General features: G+C 32.0%; 1 protein-coding gene across 1 annotated transcript; it reads left to right on the top strand.

The window, feature by feature from the left end:
- Positions 1-328: 328 nt before the first annotated feature.
- Positions 329-5,540, top strand: LOC149576637 (cytochrome P450 724B1-like). The gene is made up of 8 exons (XM_089794879.1): positions 329-543; positions 1,497-1,821; positions 3,269-3,421; positions 4,011-4,097; positions 4,179-4,257; positions 4,980-5,086; positions 5,178-5,296; positions 5,453-5,540. Exons 1-8 carry the CDS (start codon positions 329-331, stop codon positions 5,538-5,540), a joined length of 1,173 nt encoding a protein of 390 aa, XP_089651005.1.
- Positions 5,541-22,613: the final 17,073 nt, after the last annotated feature.

The following is a 22,613-nucleotide window of genomic DNA, read 5'->3' as shown; positions in this document are numbered from 1 at the left end:
AACACCTTGACCAGCCACGGTTCAATTGCTGTCAAATTCTACTTAATTGTAGTCAAATTCTTATCCAACTCAATCTTTGCAAGCTGTGAAATGTGCGAAAATAGTCAGTCTAGAAACCTGTACAGCAGGCTGCGCAAAACCATATAAATTTATTAAGAAAACTGTAATTCCTAGGCATACTTTTAGGCACGATGACTTACCCAAAACCGAGAAAAAATCCTACGACGGCTACCCAATCAAGGAATATATTTTTAGTTCATTCCTTATTTATACAGATTTTGATTGAGGGAAACTGCGTGCTTTGGTTTGCATTGAATAAAGAAACAGTATGATTTTTAGCAGAGCAGTGTGGTGGACTGCTTTTGCAGGTTTTGCAGGATTGACATGGATTCTCATTCTTCATATTCGTTCATGGATTCTGATCAGAGGGAAAAAGCTGCCCCCTGGCAATATGGGTTTGCCTTTCATTGGACACACCATTTCCTTCATAAAGCCTCACCCATCCACTTCAACAGGCACATTTCTGCAAAAGAATTGCAAAACGTAACCTCTCTAGACTCTACTTAGTGTCTTTTTGTTATGCACTTAATGAACTGCAGTTCATATATATGATTCATATCATCATTATTCCATCGCTGTTTAGTTAGATCTGTGTAGAAATGCAGAATGATACGGCATAACTATACAAGGACACTATCATTCTTATTATTATTATATAAATAAAATAATTATACTGTTAGTTTTCAATTCTATCCAAGCAGAAGTGACAATTTCATTTTCGCTCTAAACTCTTAGATAAATGATCCAGTTAGGTTAAATTCGGGTACCTACAGTTCCTAATCTATATTACCAATTTTTTGGGTGAATTTCTGTAGGTGAGTGAAGAGTTTAAAGCAAACCTTTCGGCTTTTTCAAAGTGTCATTTTAAAATGTGGTCTAAAAGTACCTTTTTAAAATGCTTGCTTCTAACTGTTATGTTCACCCCAATAGCCGCTCATAAAAATAGTACTTTTTGCACAAGTAGACCAATCAGCAACCAAGAAAGCTAAAAATGATCAATACACCTCCTATCATTTTTGGGACTTCATATGAACCCTAATAATTGAACTTTTTGACGTGACACCATCCAAAGATGGGGGCAACTGATTCGCTTCCTCTAGCAACTGATAATATGTTATTTTAATAGTTAATTTTTAATTTTTTTTTTGACATTTCTGAATCTTTTACATAAATCTTATTTATAACATATCTTTATGCTAATAATGAGATTTTTAGAGACAACTCTTGAATTCAAATAGTAAAGCTTATATGATCAACATATTGAAAGGTATGAGATATTAAAAGTTTGTCCTCCTAAAATGTCTTACTACTCACTGCTAATATTTGGTAGTATCTTCTTATCTTCTTTTTTTGTACAAATTGTTTCATTACACTCTGTTTTGTTATAAATGATTATCCATGCCAGGATGATTATAAAAATGTGGTGTTTCTGGCAGGTTTGGCAAGATTTTTGCGTCGCATGTGTTTGGACAGCCCACAATTGTATCTTGTGATTTCGATTTCAGTTTGTACGTTCTGCAGAATGAGGATCGGTTGTTTCAGAGCAGCTATCCCAAGTCAGTAAATAGTATTCTTGGCGAGTTTTCTGTGCTCATCACTGTGGGCGATGCACACAAGAGAATGCGATCTCTGGCAGTGAATATGATCAATACTGCTAAGAAAAGTGCCGGTTTTTTAGAAGATATTGAGTGGCATGCACTCTATTTGTTTGATCAATGGAACCATCAACAGGACATAGTTTTCTCCAAGGAGGCTAAAAAGGTATGTTTTTCAGACTTCCAATATGTGGAAGAAATAAATAAACAAGCTACGCTTAATTAAGCTTTTACTATTTCAGACATAGATTACAATATCTGAAGACAATTAATGCTGTTGTCGTTGAGATTTTTCCTAACTATTTCAATGGTATTCTACACATGCTACTATCTTTATTTCACAATATCTCATTCATAGTTTTTAGGGGCAGTTGGTCTTATCTACATTTTATTATTAAAGAGTATCTTGATTAACGGACTACTTAAACACCATACATTAAGCTTCATTCCAACACTAAAAATGTTAAATAGTTAAAGTTGACTTATTTTTTTCCAAATTTAAATTTTTCCTTAGTGTGTGATGTTTAAGGATCGTCCTAGATTAATAGCAATTGTAAACCTGACCTCCACCGCATAAAAATATGATGAATACACTTTTTTTATTGATCAAAATGCTTTGGGTGATGTTTGAATATAACAATTATTTGACTATCTTAGAAAATAAACTTAACCATACTTTAATTCGATAGGTACTTTGAATTTAGAAGATGAATGCAGGATGATTTGTATGTGTACAAAAAAAATAGTCATTCAAAAGTTATAGTGGAGAATTATATATTGTTGTTTTAATAAAAAAGTGATTACATAGAGGTGATGTTAGATAATTACTTTAGGTTGTTTCAACAATAGTTTCAATAAAGCCTCACAATTCTTTCAATTAGATTAGGTGAACAAAGAGTGCAAAATTATTGAAACATGAACTAATTCTTTCCACGGTCAACATCTATAGATCTATATGTAATTAGTGGGCTTACAAGTTATATTGGAGAATTATTTAATCTTGTTCCAATAAAAAAGTGATCACATAGAAGTAATGTTAGATAATTACTTCAGGTTGTCTCAACAATAGTTCACTATAACTATTCAAAAGTCTGTACAATACATATTTTTCTAATATTCAATACATTTTCTTCTAACAAGTGTTCTTATCAATACACAAGCACAAAGGTCTTGTATTTGCCTAGTATCAATAAAAGCTCACAAGGAGTGCAAGAAAAATTGAAACGTGGACTAACCCTTTCCACTATCAATATCTATAGACCTATATGTAATTAGTGGGCTTAATCTTAAGGAACTCTATGGTTACACATGCTTTTATTGGAGTTGTATTCAGATTGGCGATCTCCCAAAAAAAACTCAATACCAAATCTATCAACTTTCTGAATAATGTGTCCACTAAATGCACCATTTATTCTCATAAGAGATGAATTTTTATGAATGACTACAAATAAAACATGCATCAATAAAATTCTCTCAAAAACTATAGTTATATTCTGATGTTAAGCTCATAATTTGTATGTATTTTAACCTAAATATTAAGTAGAATGTTTCTATTTATTTATAAATTCTAATATTATAATTTTAAGAAAGGTAACCTTTGTTGCTTAATGCAGTTTACACTCAATCTAATGCTGAAGCAGCTGGTAAGTTTAATGCCAGGGAGTCTGCAATCATCTCAAATTTTTAGCGATTTAATGACATTCATGAATGGGTTAGTTGCATTTCCTCTCAACATCCCTGGCACAAATTATTCAAAAGCTCTCAAGGTAATGTGCAAATGCTCTTTTTAGAGTGTTAAATGCATTAGGTCAAATCAATATTTTTCAATTAGCAAGCTTGGTGTGGATTCAAATGCATTAAATTATCAATGTTTTTCAATTTGCAAGGTTAGTCAAGTGTTATAATGAATGTTCTTGTTTCATGACAGTCAAGGTCCAGAATTCATGCTACTCTAAGAGTTATTATAAACCACAGAAGAAAGGGAAATGATGATGAGAGTGGAGATTTTCTAGATTCACTCATCAAAACTACAAATCTTTCGGATGAAGAGATATTGAATCTTATTATGGACCTTATCCTTGGTGACTATGAAACGACATCTAACTTGATAGCATTAATTTTAAAGTTTCTAACTGAATGCCCTAAGGCATTGGAGCACATCAAGGTAGAAAGGTCTTTAATGTAAAAATTGTTAGATTTCTAGATTGATTTTAAATGAAAAAAAGTTAATAGTCCTTTTAATAGCTCTTTCCCAATAGTATATCAATCTATGTATTAAGATCTATTAACTAGGATAGTCTTTATCTTACATTTATTGTTGAGATGTAATTTCTAAGATATGTTATGGGTTTTCAGAGGGAGCATGAAACTATCAAAAGGGCAAAGGGAAAAGATGAAAATTTAAATTTTGATGATTACAAACAAATGACATTCACTCAAAATGTAAGCAGTTAGATGTTCATTAAGTGGTTGTTAGACTTAACAGAGTAAAGTCTATAATGGGATCTGTTAATTATTCTTCAGGTCATCAATGAGACACTACGTCTTGGAAACGTGGTGAAATTTGTACATAGAAAGACTATAAAGGACATCAAGTTCAAAGGTACAATTTTTTTTTTTTTCTATAAATATTTTATAATACTTAAAAGAAGAAAAGATTTAGGAGTAGTTCAAATTTTTATGGTTATTTTTGAGTTTGTTCATGTGTGATTAAGAGCTTATAACTGAGTTTTTTCTTATAACTTTTAAATATTTAAGATAAACAGTGAGGGAAAGAACTTATAATTATTTGTCGAATTAATTATTATTATGTGTTAAGTTCGAGTGGAGTCTAATCCAAGACCTTTCAGATAAGAGGCTCATAATTTAGCGTTGTATTGTAGGCTCTTGCCTATAAGAAGGCCACTGTTAAACATCGCACACTAAGGAAGAAATTAAGTTACAAAAATAAGTCAATTTTACATTTTAATACTTTTAGCATAAGAATCAACTCAAGCGTGGGTCGGAATAAGAAAATGGGAATAGGAATACATATTCTGGAATTGTTATTCTAGAATAGAAAAATAAGAATACATGTTCCTATTCTTTTTGGTTCAGGCAGAATTTGATAGGGAATTCACAGACTCAAAAAATTCCTATTCGCAAGTCTGATTTGGTGCACCCAAACGGAAGATTCAAAATTTTAAGAATTTACATATGCCTATTCCATTCATATTCCTGCTGCCAAATGAGAGTGTGAAGTTTAAGCCCGCTGCTATAAGACATAATTGTATAAAATGAACAACAACAGAATTATTCACAAATGATAAGATGATTCTTGTGCAGAGTTCGACATTCCAGCTGGTTGGCAGGTGCTTCCGATTCTAAGTGCAGTGCATTTAGATTCATCTAATCATGACAATCCTTTTGAGTTCAATCCATGGAGGTGGCAGGTTTGTTTGTTGTATAAAACCTATTGTTACAAAACTTAAAGGTGTGGATGTTATGGGCCTAATTTATTGACTGAACTTGTTGGCAAATCAGGAGGCCATAACTGCAAAGAAATTTATCCCCTTTGGAGGAGGTGCGAGGCTTTGTCCTGGTTATGAAATGGGTAGAATAGAGGCAGCTGTGTTTTTCCACCATCTCATCTTAAGATTCAGGTATAGTTTTAATGTTAAAGTTTTTAAAATCTTGATAATAGATTATAGAAATTAATCATATTGATACAGAAGTTTTCACAAAATTTAATAAAAATAATATTAACATTTTCATATTCCTTATAATAAAAGTGTGATGTGAAATTTTGAATTTATCAGATGGAGAATGAGGGAGCCGGAAATTCCAATGTCATATCCATATCTGGATTTTGAAAAGGGTTTGCGCATTAATATTAAGCGTTTATAAGGACTTACCTCAAAATTAGTATTTGATTTTTTGACTTCGTATATATATTTTTTACTAAAAGAAGGGTAAAATTTTTATTGAATACACTTCATATATATATTGAGTAGCAAGAGTTCAAAATGATTGCTATTCACATATCAAGTTGTGAATATTTGTATCAAATGGAAATGTAAGGAGGAGTAAGTTTCTAATTTTGTTCCATTCTTAAATGTGATTTTTATTGACTAATAGGTCAATTTTGTAGATATTCATATTAGGTGAAGAAGATTGAATTTCTAATTTTATTTATTTTTTATTTTGAAAATAAATTTTCATTAATTTATCTTTTTTGGTTAAACGTTATAACTATATAAATAATTTGTACATTTTTTGAAAATATATAGTTTATGATAATCAATTAAATAAAGTAATGTATTAGACAAAAGTCTATAATAAATTGTGAGTCTTTTATTTGTGAGATTTTGATTATGGAATTTAATAAATAATAAATAATAATAATAAATCACAACACATAATAATAATTAGTCTCTTTTCGTCTATACTTCTGAGTAGGTTCTTATGTATTAATATAAGAAATTTCATACTTCTTCTAAAAAACATTCTTATTATAATCTATTATTCTATATTTTAATACAAATCTACAATTAAAAGAAATGGTTTGAAGTTTTATAAGATATTTTACATTGTTTCAAATTGATATAAATAAGAAAAATATAAAAACCCCTAATTATTTGACAAATGGAAAAAAATAGTGAAAAAAATTATGTTAATTTTTAAATAAAGATAAAAGCTTAAAAAATTACAAAATTATAAAAAGATCAATTCAAAGGGGTTGACCAATATTATTTTTATAAATTTTTATATAAACTTTGCTTGTCTTTTCTACGTCTATGCTTTGCCTGTTTGACTTTTGAAGTTTATCTTGTATCACCTTGCTTTCTTTTTGTGTGTGTGTGAATAGTGTGATGTTATCACAAAAGTACGTACCTCATGCTTGAGGTATGATCCCAAATAAGCATTGTAAAACATTGAATCAATCTAAGTGTGGGATTTTGTGCATGCAAGGTTGAATCTTTAGAGAAATTCAATTTCCTTTCAATTAGTATGTGCCTATTCTAACTTGTACAATAGGAAAAAGGGAGAGAAAAGGCAGATATAATCTTTTTTTCCAATGCACAACAAAAATATGACCCATTAGGATGGAATAAGACTCAACTACTAAGTGAGTACAATGATCCTTTTATGCTAATGAATTTGAATGAGTATGATGATATAATGATGCAAGATAGGTCACATAGGAAGAATTATCAATAAGATTCAAAAAATACAGACTGAGAGAGAATAAAGAATTACCTATAATGACTTAAAATGGCTCCATCAAAGATTTTTACAAATCTATAGTCCAAATTTGGAGTGAATTTGAAAAGAACAAAATACCCTAGGCATTTTGTTCTTAGGAACAAGTCAAGAAAAAAATTGTGACATTCTAATTTTGTTGTTGTTGATATGATAGGTCCCACACTTTTTGTGGACAACTTAAACATCACACAATAAGACTTGATTCCTAGATTGAAAGTGCTAAATAGTCATAATTGACTTATTTATTGCAAGCTTAATTTTTTGCTTTGTGTGTGATGTTTAAGGTTGACCCACTTTATGTATTAGTACCAACAATTATGACACCTATTTTTGCACATAGAAAAATGGGAAAAAGGTTGAGAAAAGGGTTTTCCTATTTGAAATTAAAATCTACCAAGACAAATGAGAGGGGGGGGGGTGTGCGGACCGTGTGAATCAGTTATGCAATAAAAAAACTCTCAACATCCTTATTAATTTTAAAACATGTAACAATAGATGCAACAACCACAAAATGATAACCATACATAATAGTACTAGATATGTTAACGAGGGAAACCCTTGATCAGAGGGAAAACCCCAGTGTTTATGGTACCCACAAGATGGTGTACTGATATAAATGTTCCTTTTAACAGGATGAACCTAGTTAGGAGTCAATTAAATACATTTGGTGCATATAAGTCCCTATTAAGAGACTTTGAATTCCTGTTAGGAGATTCCAATCCTATTAGTAGTTGTACCGACCTTGTTAGGAGTTGATAGGAAGACATTAACCCACTATCAAAACAACTTCAGTACTATCCTCACTGACTCGTACAAGTGTACAAGTGTACAATAACCATTGTCCGGAAAAAATTTCTTTTCCAAATATTGTTCCTTGTAAGCTCACCATGCTTGAATTGCACCAACCACTTTTCTGATCCAAAAGATGTTCACATGTAAGTCCACACAATACATCAAATAGATATGACTACATATCACACTCTACCTCAAGGAAATAATCTTTCCTTTATACCAAGTCCTATTTTTATTTTATTTAGTTGGCCTTGAGGCTTTCCCAATTTACAATAATAATATAGGACTAAATTAAGATATTACATTTACACATTGCATTACAACATTGCATCTTTTCACAACTACAAGCAATCTATCGGCTCACAATATTCATAACTTTCCACTTAGTGATCATTTGGATGTGCATGATTAACCATAAAATCTTCAACATGTCTTCAACCTCTATCTATGTCTTCTCAACCAAATTCCATCTCTTTTAGGAGATACAATCCAAACAACAATATCTACTTTCCTAAAAAATTGTGTAAACGCTGCCTTCACTAAATCCATTATAACTTTGTCTAGTCTTCATATTTCCATATGAACTCTTAACTATATCATCTATACTAGAAATATGCTAGAACATAATCCCAAGTATGCATAAGCTTATCTTTAATCCTCAAACCGTAATAAGCCAAACTCTATCTGGTGCACTATAAGTCTTCACATAATAACCAGTATGTTGACATAAATGACAAACTCTATCATGGATGCAACACACAAACTCTAAATCATGTCTTTAACACTTCTAGGATACACCCCCATAGGAATACCATCAACATTCTTGCTAACATTTCCTTGGTCAAATGCCTTTGTGGTATCAACCTTTAAAAGAAATAAAAGAAATGAAAGTGTGTTTTCGAATAGAAGATGCTAGATCTTGAAAATAAAATATGTTATAGCTTGGTAATGAAAATTTTTCTTTGAGTGTAATAAAATATTTTGATGCAATAGATTTGATTTAAAAAAAAGCTTAAAAAAATCATGAAAGATAAAACCTTGTGTAGTTTATGTTGTAGTTTGCCACAATTCTTGATTGAGAAGAACAAAGAAAGGCTTCGATCGATGTAGATGTATATGTATGTCCTTAACTAATAGAAGAATTATTTTCTTGGATTCAATAAGGAAAATGATACCAATCTATGGAGAAGAATGCCTTGAATGCTTGAGAAGCAGTCTAGGTCTTGAATGATTGGATGTTGGTCAAAGTTGTCTGATTGTACCTTATCTTCCTTTATTATAATTAAGATTTTTTATTGAATACTTACTACCAAACCTGATCATTAATTCAAGAAAAATTATCAACTAATTATGTTTCCATCAATTTAAACATCTATTCCTTCAATACTGATCATTGGCCAATACTACTTCCTTATTAAATTGGTTTTTAATTCAAAAAATATGTTCATTGTCTAACAAATCAATATTGAACCAATCATATTAACTTGATCAAATTTTTAAATACAATCCCCATGTTTTAAGTTACCATTCTTAAAAAATGATATTGTAGTTATCCTTTTAAATTAGTTCATGCAAATTGATTCACAAATATGAGATTGACTTCTCTTAATAAGAAATGGTTTTTCTAAATCAAGATTTTTTATATTGATTTGTTTCTTATAAACTTGGCTTTATTAAGATTTAACAAATTTTATCCTTTAAAACCAATAATCATTAGAATTTTTACCAACTTTTAATATGGCCAAAACAATTAACATAGTATGTTTATATTTGTTTAAAAGGTACTAATATTTCTTCTAAGTCATCTCAATATCTTATGTGTTGATCTCTCTCACACACACACACACACACACACACACACACACACACACACACACACACACACACACACACACACACACACACACACACACACACACACACACACACACACACACACACACACACACACGTAGTCACTTGTGTTATGTATTTTTCAATTATTTTCCTATTTTACTTGTGCCATGAACAATTCAGATCCATGTTGATTTCTATCACCATAGTTAAATGTAGTCATCTTGATTCAATAGGCTCAAACCATTATATAAATCTATAAATGATATACAATTGTCCACTATTGACATCAATGACAAATAAATAAACAAAAGTTTCAAAAATGTTACTCGAGCACAAACCTAAAATCAACACCATAATATAAGCCTTCAAAAAGAGAACTCCTTTTGAACTATTCTAGATTGTAGAGGCCATCTTTGAATAAGCTACGATCCCAAGTTAAATGCTTCCAAATGAAATAAATAAAATAAATGGAAGACATAGATTGAATATTCTTGAAAAGTGGCCAATGCATTATTCTCTTATTTATTGTACATTATTGTTAATAACATCTTTAATAACTCCACAAATTTCAAAAGAACATCTTTAAAATAGTTGAAAACCTATTAAAATGCCTCAAAAAATTGCTATGCTTATTGTTATTTTAATAGATATAGTAGCATAATTTTAGAGTACAACTAGACAATGCACCACATGTGAATTTCATTATTTCCCAATAAATATATTGGCTAGTCATGGTAATATGTACTTAATGAGAACAAATGTTTTATTTGAAGAAAATTTATTTTGTATATTTTGGTAAAGAGATTTATCATTTTGAATGCTCTCTTTAGAATGACCCTGTTCACCCTATGAGCAATGAAAACCACACTAATAGTTGGATAGCTTGCAATTGATCACTATTAGATTGTAATATTCCTCTATGTTTGAGAGGGGAAACTCCCTCAAATGATGGGTTTATTTATATTTTTAGTGTACTTTTCACCTGAAAGTATGAAAGGAAACAAAGGAAAACTAAAAGAAATGGATGGTAGTGTACCATCTTAAAATGGATGCACTTCATTTTGAGACCTTTCAGCCCTCCTAATTATTGTGGGTTTGATCTCCTTCTCTCCTTCTTCTTTCTATCTCATGATTCTTTATCATCTCTCACCTTCCAATATGATCCTCTAAGTGTTTCTTTACTACCTTTTCTAACCATATCTCTTGCAGGCCTATTATCTTCTAGTTTCATCTGTACATCCTTCTAGGCCTTTCTGAGGTCCTATCTCTCCCTTCTCGAGGACTAGGTTGATCAGGTTGATCTAGTCTGGTCTAGGTCAACCAAAACAACCTAGTTTGGTCTAGGTTGATCCCCTAGTCAACCTTGTCCTTAGTGATTGTGAGGTTTGGGGTCCGAAAGACCTTAAGTTTACTAATTGAGTTATTTTGTTCCCCAATTAGCTTGAGTTGTTTTCCTATTTGAAAACTAGTATATAAGGAGGCTTGGTGGATTCATTTTCACTTCATGCATTCTGAAGACATTCACAATCAAGAAAGTAATGAAGGATTTCTCCTCCAAGAAAGCATCTTTAAGCATTCAAGTCTTAGCATCTCCCTCTTGTATTAAGATTCTTCATTCATGGTGGAAGTGGAGTTTGGTTCTCAGTAGAAGATCCATTATTCTGATTCATCCAAGTCCTTCTATTATTCACCCATGGCATTTTAGATATATTCCTATACATGAGGTTTTGGCTTCTTTGATTTCTTCTTTGGTTTGTTTGAGTCAAGGCATAACACTTACATATTTGAGAAAATATTTAATGTAATTGCATCTATGAAAGTAATTGTAATTCTCATTTGATAATATTCATACCCACTACATTGACACATTTCCTTTATCAATTATATTTTGATTCAAGGTTGATTCCTCAATCAACTTGACCAAGGCAAGCCCTCACCAAACAAACAAAAAAAACCCTTCATTTTTTATGTCTAGGACCAAGATAACAAAATTTCACATGCAGATCTTGAAAGAACTCCTTGAAGCTTTTTGGAGAGGTTGGTTTGACTTTGCTACATTGTCTTTAGATGTTGCAAAAAGCAATCCTTCAAGGTTGACCTAGTCTTTACTAGTTTTTTGGATGAATGATTTTTAGGTTTTGTTCCTTTCATCATTTCATCTAGGAATATGTAGCCAGATATTCAAAAACATACTCATCTATAATTTTTGGAGCTAAAATACATCTTCTATTGCATATTTCAAGGTGAGTCTTTATATTTTATTTCCTTTCATATCTTTACCCTAGATCTATATCTTAATTGGGCTAATGGTATACACTTATCATGTATATCTACATTATTAAGGCAATTAGTTCAAATTTTCATACACATTATCCTATAAGGGCCAAAGAGTGTATTTCCTTGTATTGCATTCTCCTTTATAATTTGAATTTGGTATTAGTGCCCTTTCTCCTTTGGGTCATAGCTAATCTAATTTGCGTTATAAAGAGGAATAATATTTGGAGATTTCCCTCTTTCCCTCACATATATATTTTATTGGCTTAGTGGCCCAAAAAAGTAGAGATCTACAATCATATTAAAGTGTCTCCCCTTTTGCCCTAAGTAGCTAGAAACCCCAACAATAAATGTATGGATACCACATAAAACTTCCAAAGGAAAACCACATACAAAGGGAATTTAAACACAAGATAATATGGATATGTGAAATTAATGAATAGAAGAAAACATATCTCCACATACAAGGAGACAAGTAGCTTCAATGTTTTCTAACCAAAATGCCAAGGTGTGAACATGCTTCAAAATTTTCTAACCAAAATGCCAACGAGTGAACATGCTTCATCTTTTATATATATATATATATTTAAAGAATTTAAAAGGATGATCAATTTAAATTTACAATAAATTGATAATAACAATTTCAAAAATCTATTCAAGACATACAAATCAATTACATTCCTCATTAACCTTATGAAAATATACAATTTCAACATCCGTTAAGTGCAAAGTATGAACATAACTTCTCTATCAAATTCAATAGAGTTTCTTCTTTGCTAGAGGTCTCCCTCTTACATTGTAAAATTCTTGTATTTATAGGACCAACAAAATAATCTCCTTTTTAACCACCTTCTTAGGTTAGAAACTAACCAAGTTAGAGTATGAAAATTATCTATGTGTTTTGCAACTTAATTTAAATTTTTACATATAAAAGTTAAAATCTTGACTTGTACAATCATAAAGCCTAAAAGATAACTTTAATTATGAGACAAAGATGTCCATTTCATTGTTATGGACATCATGTTTCCTTCCAATGCACAAATCATGAATATCATCTTCACTAACTTTGTTAATCATTTGATATGATGAATCATATATGACAAAATCATTCTTAGAAATTGTCTCTTTGATAAGCCATCCATTTTGACAACAATATTTTCTTGACGAACATGTTCCTAACTATATCATCAAAAGTCCTTCATTGAAAGTTAAAGTATATCTTAGAGAGTATTTTACATTGTAAAATATCCATGCTACCCATGCTTTCTTGGTATCCTTACATAGAAGTTCTGTTGAAACTTAATTCTATATGATAATGCTTCCAAGCTTTATTTGTATTAGATTTACATACTGGAAAAACATGTTCCTATTGAGAGTGCTTCAATAATTTGTGAATTTTTATAATTTTCCTCATAAAATCCCTTGTGCATATTCTGTGATCATTTTACTACATTTTGATGCATGCCCATAACTTATTGTAAAGATTCCATTCTTCACAAACTAAATTATGTTGGGAATATTTAGGAGGACCACTATAATACCCACTATTTATTTTTTCCTTTAGGTATCTAAAATAGTTAAAAAAAATCAATTTATTTGTATTTTCCAAGCACCACATTATCCATGCACGTGGACTTGGGAATTCACAATATCAATAATATTTGAGAAAACTCCCTCCACAAACGTTGATATCTATAACATGTTCCATCATTACAATTTTGATGTGAGTACATAGAATGAAAGTAGAATTAATTAACCTTTACATTACCATTAATATTGATTTTGTAAAACAAATTCCCATAAACATTGTTGGCCCAAATGCTATCTCAATGATATGATTTAAAGATTTATTAATAGAAACCATGTCATAAAGTTTTGTGAAAAAAGTTTCTTCTATTTTTTCTTGTGCACAACTTATGATATCATTCAATTTTATTCCATGTAAGGATCTCATATTTTTAGGGAACATTATCAAATAATCCTTGTGCTTCTATACAAGTTTTTGAAATAATAGAAGGTTGTCATTTATATGATTCCACATTTGGTAAACCAATCTACTAATTATCTATGCAATTACAATATCTTACAAATCCTATTTTTGGTCCTTTGGAGAGTAAAGTGATGGTTACAATAACTACCAATTTTCATTTAATATTTTTAGTATGAAAACCCTTATTCATTGAGAAAAGAAATTGGACTTTGCTAGTGCTGCAACAAGTCACTCCCTAATGCTAGTAGGACCTCGATTCCCCTAGGAAGAATAATCAATGTTGACATTTATAACTCTAGGTGGAGGAGAAGTCCAATGCCCCTTATGATTCACCCATCGCTTCATCTACTACTTAGGCTATTGGATCAAACCATGGAACCATTGACTTGCACCTTCTCGATCCCCTCCTTGAAGATGAAAATTGAGGTGATTGTAAATGAAAAGGACACTAGGAACCATACCCCCATCAAACACACAATTAGCTTCGATAATTTCATGCAAAGAGTGGAAGATATTCCACTAGAGTTTTCTTGGTTGTGGTCCAAACATTTTAAATGGTTTGCCTATCCCTCTCTAACCAAATATCCCAAAGAATAAATGAAGGACCAACAACCCACATAGTTCAAAGAGGAAAGGATGTAGTGGGGGTACTCCCCAAGAGATCCTAGAAAGAAGACAAGGAGGAAGCATGCCTATAAAGACATGCCCAAGAATTCTACTAAAGGTGCTAAATTTGGGTAGAATAGGAACAATGAAAGAAAAGATGAGAGACAAACTTGACTCCATTATCCCACAACACATAGAATGAGGAGACTTAAAATCCACATATATAAAGATTATCCCATGTAAGACATCAATTATGAGCTACCAACCACATGAAGAAATTATATTTGGACCAAGAAAATTTATTGCAAATTAATTTCCACCAAGGCACCACAAAATCTCCAAATAATTGTCTAATAATCTCGTCATTCACATTGCTTAGTGATTATAGCTTTTGAGGATTTATGACTAAATAGTTAATGCATTTTATATGATTTTTGATGGATTCTCACATGCTATCCCAAAGGTTCAATTATTGATGTAGTTAATTTTTCTTTGTTTGAGACATCCCCATTTTATAATGCATGTCTTAACTTACAAATTTTAATAATATTTGGAAACAATCTAGTTACCATCTAAATTCATGCTTGGAGGGATGTTGATTTGGGTATTTCACATCAAATCCACTACCTTTCTTTGTGTGGAAGATATCCATAAGATTTGAGACTTCTATCAAATTATTCATTAGCATTGAATAATATTCTATGTTGAAAAATTATATATGAGATGATTTTAAACCATGTAACCACCTATCATATTTGGCCATACTAGGTGTAACCACCTATCATATCTATGGATACTAACCCCATACTTTTATGTGTATGGTGTACCTGTATGTTTTATTTTATGTATATTTTTGATATGGTTTAGGGAGGGAGTCATAGTCACCTACTAGTCAGGATCTACATGATGCCCACTTCCTGCCATTGCCTATTTATTTTAGAATATATGTGTATGTAAATGCATGGATTTTATGCAGATTACAAGTACTGGGTATCGATTTCCTTGAATTTCTAGGATGAGCGTACCCTATTGCAATATCTCAATGGTAAGAGAGAGGAGATAAATCTTGAGTTTGAATCCTATCCTTAAACCATTTGTCCTAAAAAGTAGGGCAAGAATCTGAGTTGTCTACCTTTCGAATTTGTCAAGTGATGTAAATTTGTGATTATAACCCTTGAGTTTGATCTAGTTTTTTGTACTTTGTTATGGGTTTTCCTTTCAATCTTGTGGGTTTGTGATAATCTTCGATTACAATTAAATCAAATTAAAAGAATAATTAATGATTTAATTTAATGGAATTGTTATAAGGAAAATTTGATATTTAATTATATTTAATTAATTAAATAAAAAAATCAAATTTAAAAGATTTATTTAAAGTCTAATTTTGGGCGTAATAATATTTATTTAATTTAATAGTAATATATTTAGGAGTGTCTTTTTAAATAAATGCTAAATATTATTATTACTTAATAAATATTTTTATCAAAAATATCTCAAGAATTAATTAAAGGGAGAAAGAAAATTATTTAACAAAGATATTTTATTTAAATGGAAAAAAGGTTGTGCATGAATATTAAAATACAAGTAAATAATAAAGGTAAAGAGATTTTTGCGTGATTGCACAATCAAAGCCCTAAACTGGGGAAAAATCCTTTATTAATAATTTAGAGTTCATTTCTCGAGGAGTGGGTTTTGGAGGAGCAATTTTAGAGAAGGAGGTTTTCAAAAAGAAAGGGAAATACTTGTGTGCTCCGTGTGTTGTCAAATTAGCATCAGATTTAGGTAGAATCTTGTGGTTAATTTGTGTAGTAGTTTTCCATTCTTAAGTTCTTTGTCTTCTTCGTGCCTAGATAAATCCGTTCTCAAACCTTTAGATTTGGTTGATGTAATGCCCTACTCGGCAACCCAAAAGAAATAAACCTAATATGTTACAAAGTTTAATGAACTATTTAAAAAAAAAGTTTAAACAACACTAAAGTAACAATAATGTGGAAGCAATATATACATATACACCAAGAACATGTAATCAATTACAAATATAGTTTTGATTCCTCAAGGGTTCCTTAACATTGAGTCACATTTAAGAAAGTTTTATTAATAAGTTTAAGTCTCAATTGTAATATCCATAATCATAAAATGAATAAATACATACATAATCATATAAGCAAATGCATAAGTACAACTAATAATATGAAAGCACATCTAATGAATAACACCCACTGCACATGTCATAGTGTATTTGAAAATAGATACAAGTACATCAATATACAATACAATATCCCATAGGATCTCAAAACACATGATATATAGATACATCAAATGAATAGAAGTCTTCAAGATAAGAGGAAGAATGATAATGGTACCACTATATCAAGGAGCAACCAACATCTATTAATCTAAGGGGACTCAAATGGTAAGAATGCACTACCTCTCGACCACATGGTCACCTAATTAGGCTCCCACTCCTACTGTCTAGGAGAGATAATGTACGATCCACACATAGATAATCAAATCATAAAATAATCTTAGGCAAGGAATCCTGATAGCCAAATCTACCTCAAGGGTAACACAAACTACTCAAAAAGAAGAAATAATCAAAATCAAAAGGATACTCATACCAAGTCAACATACAAAAACCAAGACCAAAAATATACAACCACCTCAAAATCAATGTCAAGTATCACAAGCACAAAGACCAATAGATAACAACTGTCATTAATAAAAGTAAACTACCAATCACTAACTCCAACAATGAAACCACCACTGATGAATAACTGATCATTCATTAATAAAAGTCAATTGTCAACAATAAATGACATCCAATTAATGAGTAACAACTCACAATAAAAACACCATCAAAAGTAATATCCAACAAGTACATCACTAGAGGAAAATATAAAAAAACATGAAGGAGACTCAAGCTACATACTATGGAGTGTCATCATATGAGTCAACTCTAGAGTTACCTTGGCAGTCTCTCAAGACCCTGGCCCCCTAGTGACTCTATGCGAAATCAAAATACCCTCTCATGATGATGAGGAAACTAATCATACCTCTCAAGGTATCATCTCCATCTCATCTTTAGTCTATACAAGCACTCAAGGCATGGACGAGGAAAAATCTCTAACTTATCTTTTTAATGTATCTCAAGGAAAAGGGCTAGGAAAAATATTTTAATTACTATGTTATCACTTGTTACACAACTTACAATGAGTTATCCTGGTAGCCACTTTGGGCCTCGACCCCCATTGCAAGCCACTCCCATAGACATGCACCTAGACTACCTTCCCAAAAATTGCAAACCACAATAGTGTCCCATACCACAAAAAATAATATTGATCAAATTTGGTTCCTTAATAGACAACTCAAAAAATAACATTGGTTCTCAAAACCCAAGTTCTCAAAATTGCTCAATAGCATAAAACTCATAAAACATAAATCTCAATTCAAATAATAAAGTTCATCATGACATCCAATCAAATAATCATAAAAGAAATCTAAAAAACCACCTGTAGTTCACATCGTAACTTGGCCAACTAAACAATCCACAAAGAAAAAATATATGAAAATAAACATCACAAGACTATAAATAGAATATTAGAAAACACATTGTTTTTAGCCACATGGTTTAAATCCACCAATTTCTCTTGTTTAGTTTGGGTCATAAGGATGTGTTTAGAAATAAAGTAAGAATATACATGCTAATATAAATTTTTATGCTAATATACTTATTTAAAATAATAAGTATTTAAATATCCAATCTTTTTGTGCATATAAAATATCATACAATATTATCATGTTATTAATTTAAATATTCTTAAATCTTAAATAATTTAATTAATAACATAAATGTATATTATTATATTTAAATATTGATATTAATTTCAATTTCTAAAATATTAATATGACTTTTATTTAAGTTTAATATTAATATTTACTTTCCTTCAATTCATAATGTAACTAGAGATAAAATTGTAAATTTAATTTAATTATTTATAATTTGTCTCATAAAGTCAAATAGTTATTAACTAAATGATTACAAAGTGAACTCTACCATAACTTCTCTTAAAATATAATAAAATTATAAATATTTAGTTATTAACTTCCCTCTTGCATTATAGTAATGGAGAGAGGAAGTAGACAAGGGAGCGGATGAGATGCACCTGTTCAAATTTCAAATCTGGTCTCGGGCGAGAATCCTCAGGGAGGAGGAAATCAGAAACTAGGTATGAAGGAGGGGTTTTAGGCATAGTGTGGAGAGGTAGAAAATGGGGATGGGGACCCACATGCTATTGCCAGAGTCAAGGACAAGCCAAAAACACAACCCAAGGTGGATAGGCCAGGGAATCTTCCAATGAAATGGGCCTCGCTCTTCTGTGTCAAACCCTCTGGTAAGTCATCTTTCCCTCTGGTTAAGATTGTTTCTAGTCTGGAAAAGGGATCATGCATGATTGCAATTCCAGATGAATTAGTTGATCATAGTATTGCTTCGATGGTCTCTACACTCGTTGGGAAGTTTATTGGTCAAAGGCCAAACATCGATGTGGTGCAGTCCTTCACCATGAAGAAATGACATCTAAAAGGTCAAGTCAATGTTACTACGATGGCAAAGGGGTTTCTCTCTTTTGAATTCACTTGTAATGAGGACATGACTAATATTCTATGTGAAGGGCCCTGGAGCATAGGACAAGCAACACTGGTGTTGCAGAAATGGTCTTCTAAATTGGACTTAAATGAATCCTTTTTTCAGCAAGCTCTAGTATGGGTTAGACTCCTTGAGCTGCCCTTGGAATTTTGGAATGAGGATGTTTTTTTGGGTGTGGCCAGTTCTTTTGGAGAACTTTTATCTATTGATCCTATCACTGCTTCTAAGAGCAGACTAACCTATGCAAGGATCTATATAGGAGTTAGGGAAGGGGATGATATGCCAGAAGTGGTGTGTTTCAAGTCTAAACTCAGTATTCATATTCAATAGTTGGACTATGAGAGTGTACCTTTTGGATGATTTCATTGTTTAAAGACTGGACATAAGGTTTTTCAATGTTTGAAAGAAAAGATGTATAAGAAGAAGATTCTTTCTTCTTCTTATCTCAATAGGGACAAGAAAGTTTGGAAGAAGAAGACCACCATCTTAGGCCGAAAGGATGTTTCTAAAATGGCTAGTCAGAAGGCTCTAGAAGTTAAGAAGGACAAAAATCAAAAGCTATCATCTTCTGCTGCAATATCTCAAACCAAAGATAAGAAGGATGTTACCCAAACTAAGATTTTGGAGCTAGCCCAAAAATCTTTAAATGCCAATGGATCCATTGATTTAAAGGAACTGCCAGAGGAAAATGACCCAAATGAAATTCAAGATGTCATTCAAGAGATAGTGGAATCTTAGGTCATGGAATGGACAAAAATATTGCAATAGGTTAATCCTATGGTAATTGAATGTAAGGAAGCTTTACAACAGATTATGCTGGAGGCTGATTCAAAAGGGATCCTTGAAGAGTCTAAAGGGGTTTGTGTTTTGGCCTCCAAGGAAGAAGAAAATGATAGAGTAAAGAAGGATATAATTATCTATCAAGGTCCAGAGGATAATCTTGTTTCCTCTAGAGTAGGAGATGAAAGAGTAGTGGAGATTGATGTTTTGGAGAAGGTTCTTGATGATTGGGAGGATCTTCCAAGTACTTCAAAGAATGCTCTTATTGTATCTAGGTCATTGGACATTGAATTGGAAAGAGAATTTTTTCTTTCCCCTAAGCCTAGGAAGAAATATGCTAGAGAACCCTCTTTGGCCTCTCCGGTGGAGACCAAAAGCAACTATAAACTAGATGTGGGTACAATGGCTAGAAGAGGTAGAAGATTAGAGAAGCAAACCAAAGAGGAGGAGACCAGAAGATGTTTGGCGAATGGGTGCTAGAGAACTCTTTAGGAGTGTTCCAAGAATGGAAAATGAAGATTATTTCATGGAATATTAGGGGCCTAAATGGAGCCCACAAGCAGGGAATTATTAGGAATTTGATTAGAGATCAGAGACCTGATATCATGATGATCCAAGAAACTAAGATGAAAAAGTATTTTTTGGGGAAAATTAAGTTCAGTAACATGATGAGTGGGGAGGCTTCAGATTCAGAGGGTGCTTCTGGAGGTCTACTGACTCTATTTAATAACAAGAATTTTAGAGTTGAATCAGTTTTTAATGAAGGTAAGATTATTTTTTGTAAAGTTTATCATATTCAATCTAATGATAATTGGTTTTTGCTGAATTTATATGCTCCTAACAATAAAAGAGAGATAAAGAATTACTGGACTAAAGTAGGAGAGCTAGTGCAGAGTAGTAATTTAAAGAAAGGTATCATTATGGGAGATTTCAATAACCCTCTTGTGGATGAGGAGAAGATGGGTGGTTTGACTCCAGACTGGGAAAGTAAACAAGACCTCTCTAGCTTCATTAATGGTTTGGCTTTTTTGGATCTAGATCTAATGGGAGGTGCCTTTACTTGGTCAAACAAATGTATTAGGTAGGATTGTATCCAAGTCAGATTGGATAGAGCTTTAGTCTCTCCTGATTGGCTGCAATCTTCCTCTTGTAGGTTAGCTCTTTTTTCTAGAGTGGGTTCTGACCATTCCCCTATCTCCCTCTCGGTTGTTCCTATAGGACCTAGAAGGAATCCCCCTTTTAGATTTGAAAAAATGTGGACCACTCATCCTGATCTTTTGGATAAAGTTAAATATTGGTGGGGAATAGATGTGGAAGGCACTGCTATGTTTATAGTTTCCAGGAAACTGAGTAATGTTAAGAGGATGGTTAAAGTTTGGAACAAATTTGATTTTGGCCATATCTTTCTTGAGAAAGATGACTTGTCTGATAAACTTATTTCTATTCAAGCCTCTATTCAGTAGGATGGGTATGATGAGCTTAATAGGGAGGTTGAGTTGTCTATTCTTTTAGACTTACATAATATTATTAGCAAAGAGGAGAAGTTTTGGAGATAAAGATCTAGGATTAACTAGCTTAAAGATGGAGATCAGAATTCGAAGTTCTTTCATCTAACCACTCTCAAGCATAGAGCTAATAACAAAATTATTGGTATCAAGAAAGGGCAGGATCTACTGACTAAGGAGAATGATATATCAAGTGAAGCTGTATCTTGGTATAAGGAAGCTTACTCATCTAAATAAGGCTCTTTTGGAAAAGCAATTATGGTGTATCTTCAACAACATTGGGGAATGGAGAGACATTTTGGTTAACAAGTATATTAAGAGGCCTTCAATTCAGTTCACCCTTTTTAGTGAGGATATTCCTAGAGGATTTGCTATTTGGAATGGTTTTCTAAAAGAAACGAACCTGGCTAAGGCAAAAGTATCTTGGAAATTGGGGAATGGGGAGGATATCCAGTTCTTGTCTGATAGTTGGCTTATTCAGGGTCCCCTTATGAACAATCCTATCTATGAAGTTTAAGTGAATCACTGTATTCAATATTTTGGGTTGAAAGTCAGTAACTATAGGAATGACCAGGGTTGGAAAGATCTATCTATTATCTCTAAAGATCTAAATCCAATCATGTCAATGTTAAATTCTATGGCTCTCAACAACAAGAGGGATGAAATGATCTGGGGGGACAATTCCAATGGAAACTACTCTATTGCTTCAGGTTATATGGCTCTTTGGAGCTTAAAAGAGAAGCCTCCATGGTCAAGAGCTTGGCTCCCTGGCCTCATACCAAAAATCAATATATTTTATTGGCTGGTCCTATAGAATAAAATCCTCACTCAGGATAACCTTATAAAAAGAGGACATATTATGCCAAGTAGATGTATTTTATATAAGAACCAACTAGAAACAAGCAACCACTTGTTCATTCACTATTCCTACTCAAGGGAGGTTTGGGATTTCCTTACCCAAGACTTAGGGATAAGTTGGTGCATGCTAAATAATTTCCTAGATTTTTATAGCCAATGGAAAAATTTATTCAATTTGTTTGTTTTGCAAGAATTAACTACCTAGATCTTACCTCACTACTACTGGAGCATATGGAAGGAGAGGAACAATAGAATCTTCAGAGATAGAGAGGAGTTGGTCATAGTGCTTGGGAAGAAGATTTATACAAATATAAAGGAAAAATACCTAGTAAGGAAGGGGGGAGATATCAAAGCGGGTGGTAGAAAAATTGAGAAGGAAAAAGACAAAATGTTAAAAAGATAGGAAGCCAAGTGGCTTCTCCCCACAG

This window comes from Cupressus sempervirens, chromosome 1 (genome assembly GCF_028749045.1).
Source record: "Cupressus sempervirens isolate cs-2001-9-10 chromosome 1, ASM2874904v1, whole genome shotgun sequence".
Classification (NCBI taxonomy): Eukaryota; Viridiplantae; Streptophyta; class Pinopsida; order Cupressales; family Cupressaceae; genus Cupressus; species Cupressus sempervirens.
Note: the sequence above shows the minus strand (reverse complement) of the source record. Positions and strands in the feature narration are given on the sequence as shown.

Excerpts from the sequence above, each read along its gene's own strand:
- LOC149576637 (XM_089794879.1), top strand. The coding sequence starts at position 329 with ATGATTTTTAGCAGAGCAGTGTGGTGGACTGCTTTTGCAGGTTTTGCA. Across the intron at positions 544-1,496 it reads CTGCAAAAGAATTGCAAAAC|GTTTGGCAAGATTTTTGCGT; the intron begins GTAACCTCTCTA and ends TGTTTCTGGCAG. Across the intron at positions 5,087-5,177 it reads TCAATCCATGGAGGTGGCAG|GAGGCCATAACTGCAAAGAA; the intron begins GTTTGTTTGTTG and ends TTGGCAAATCAG.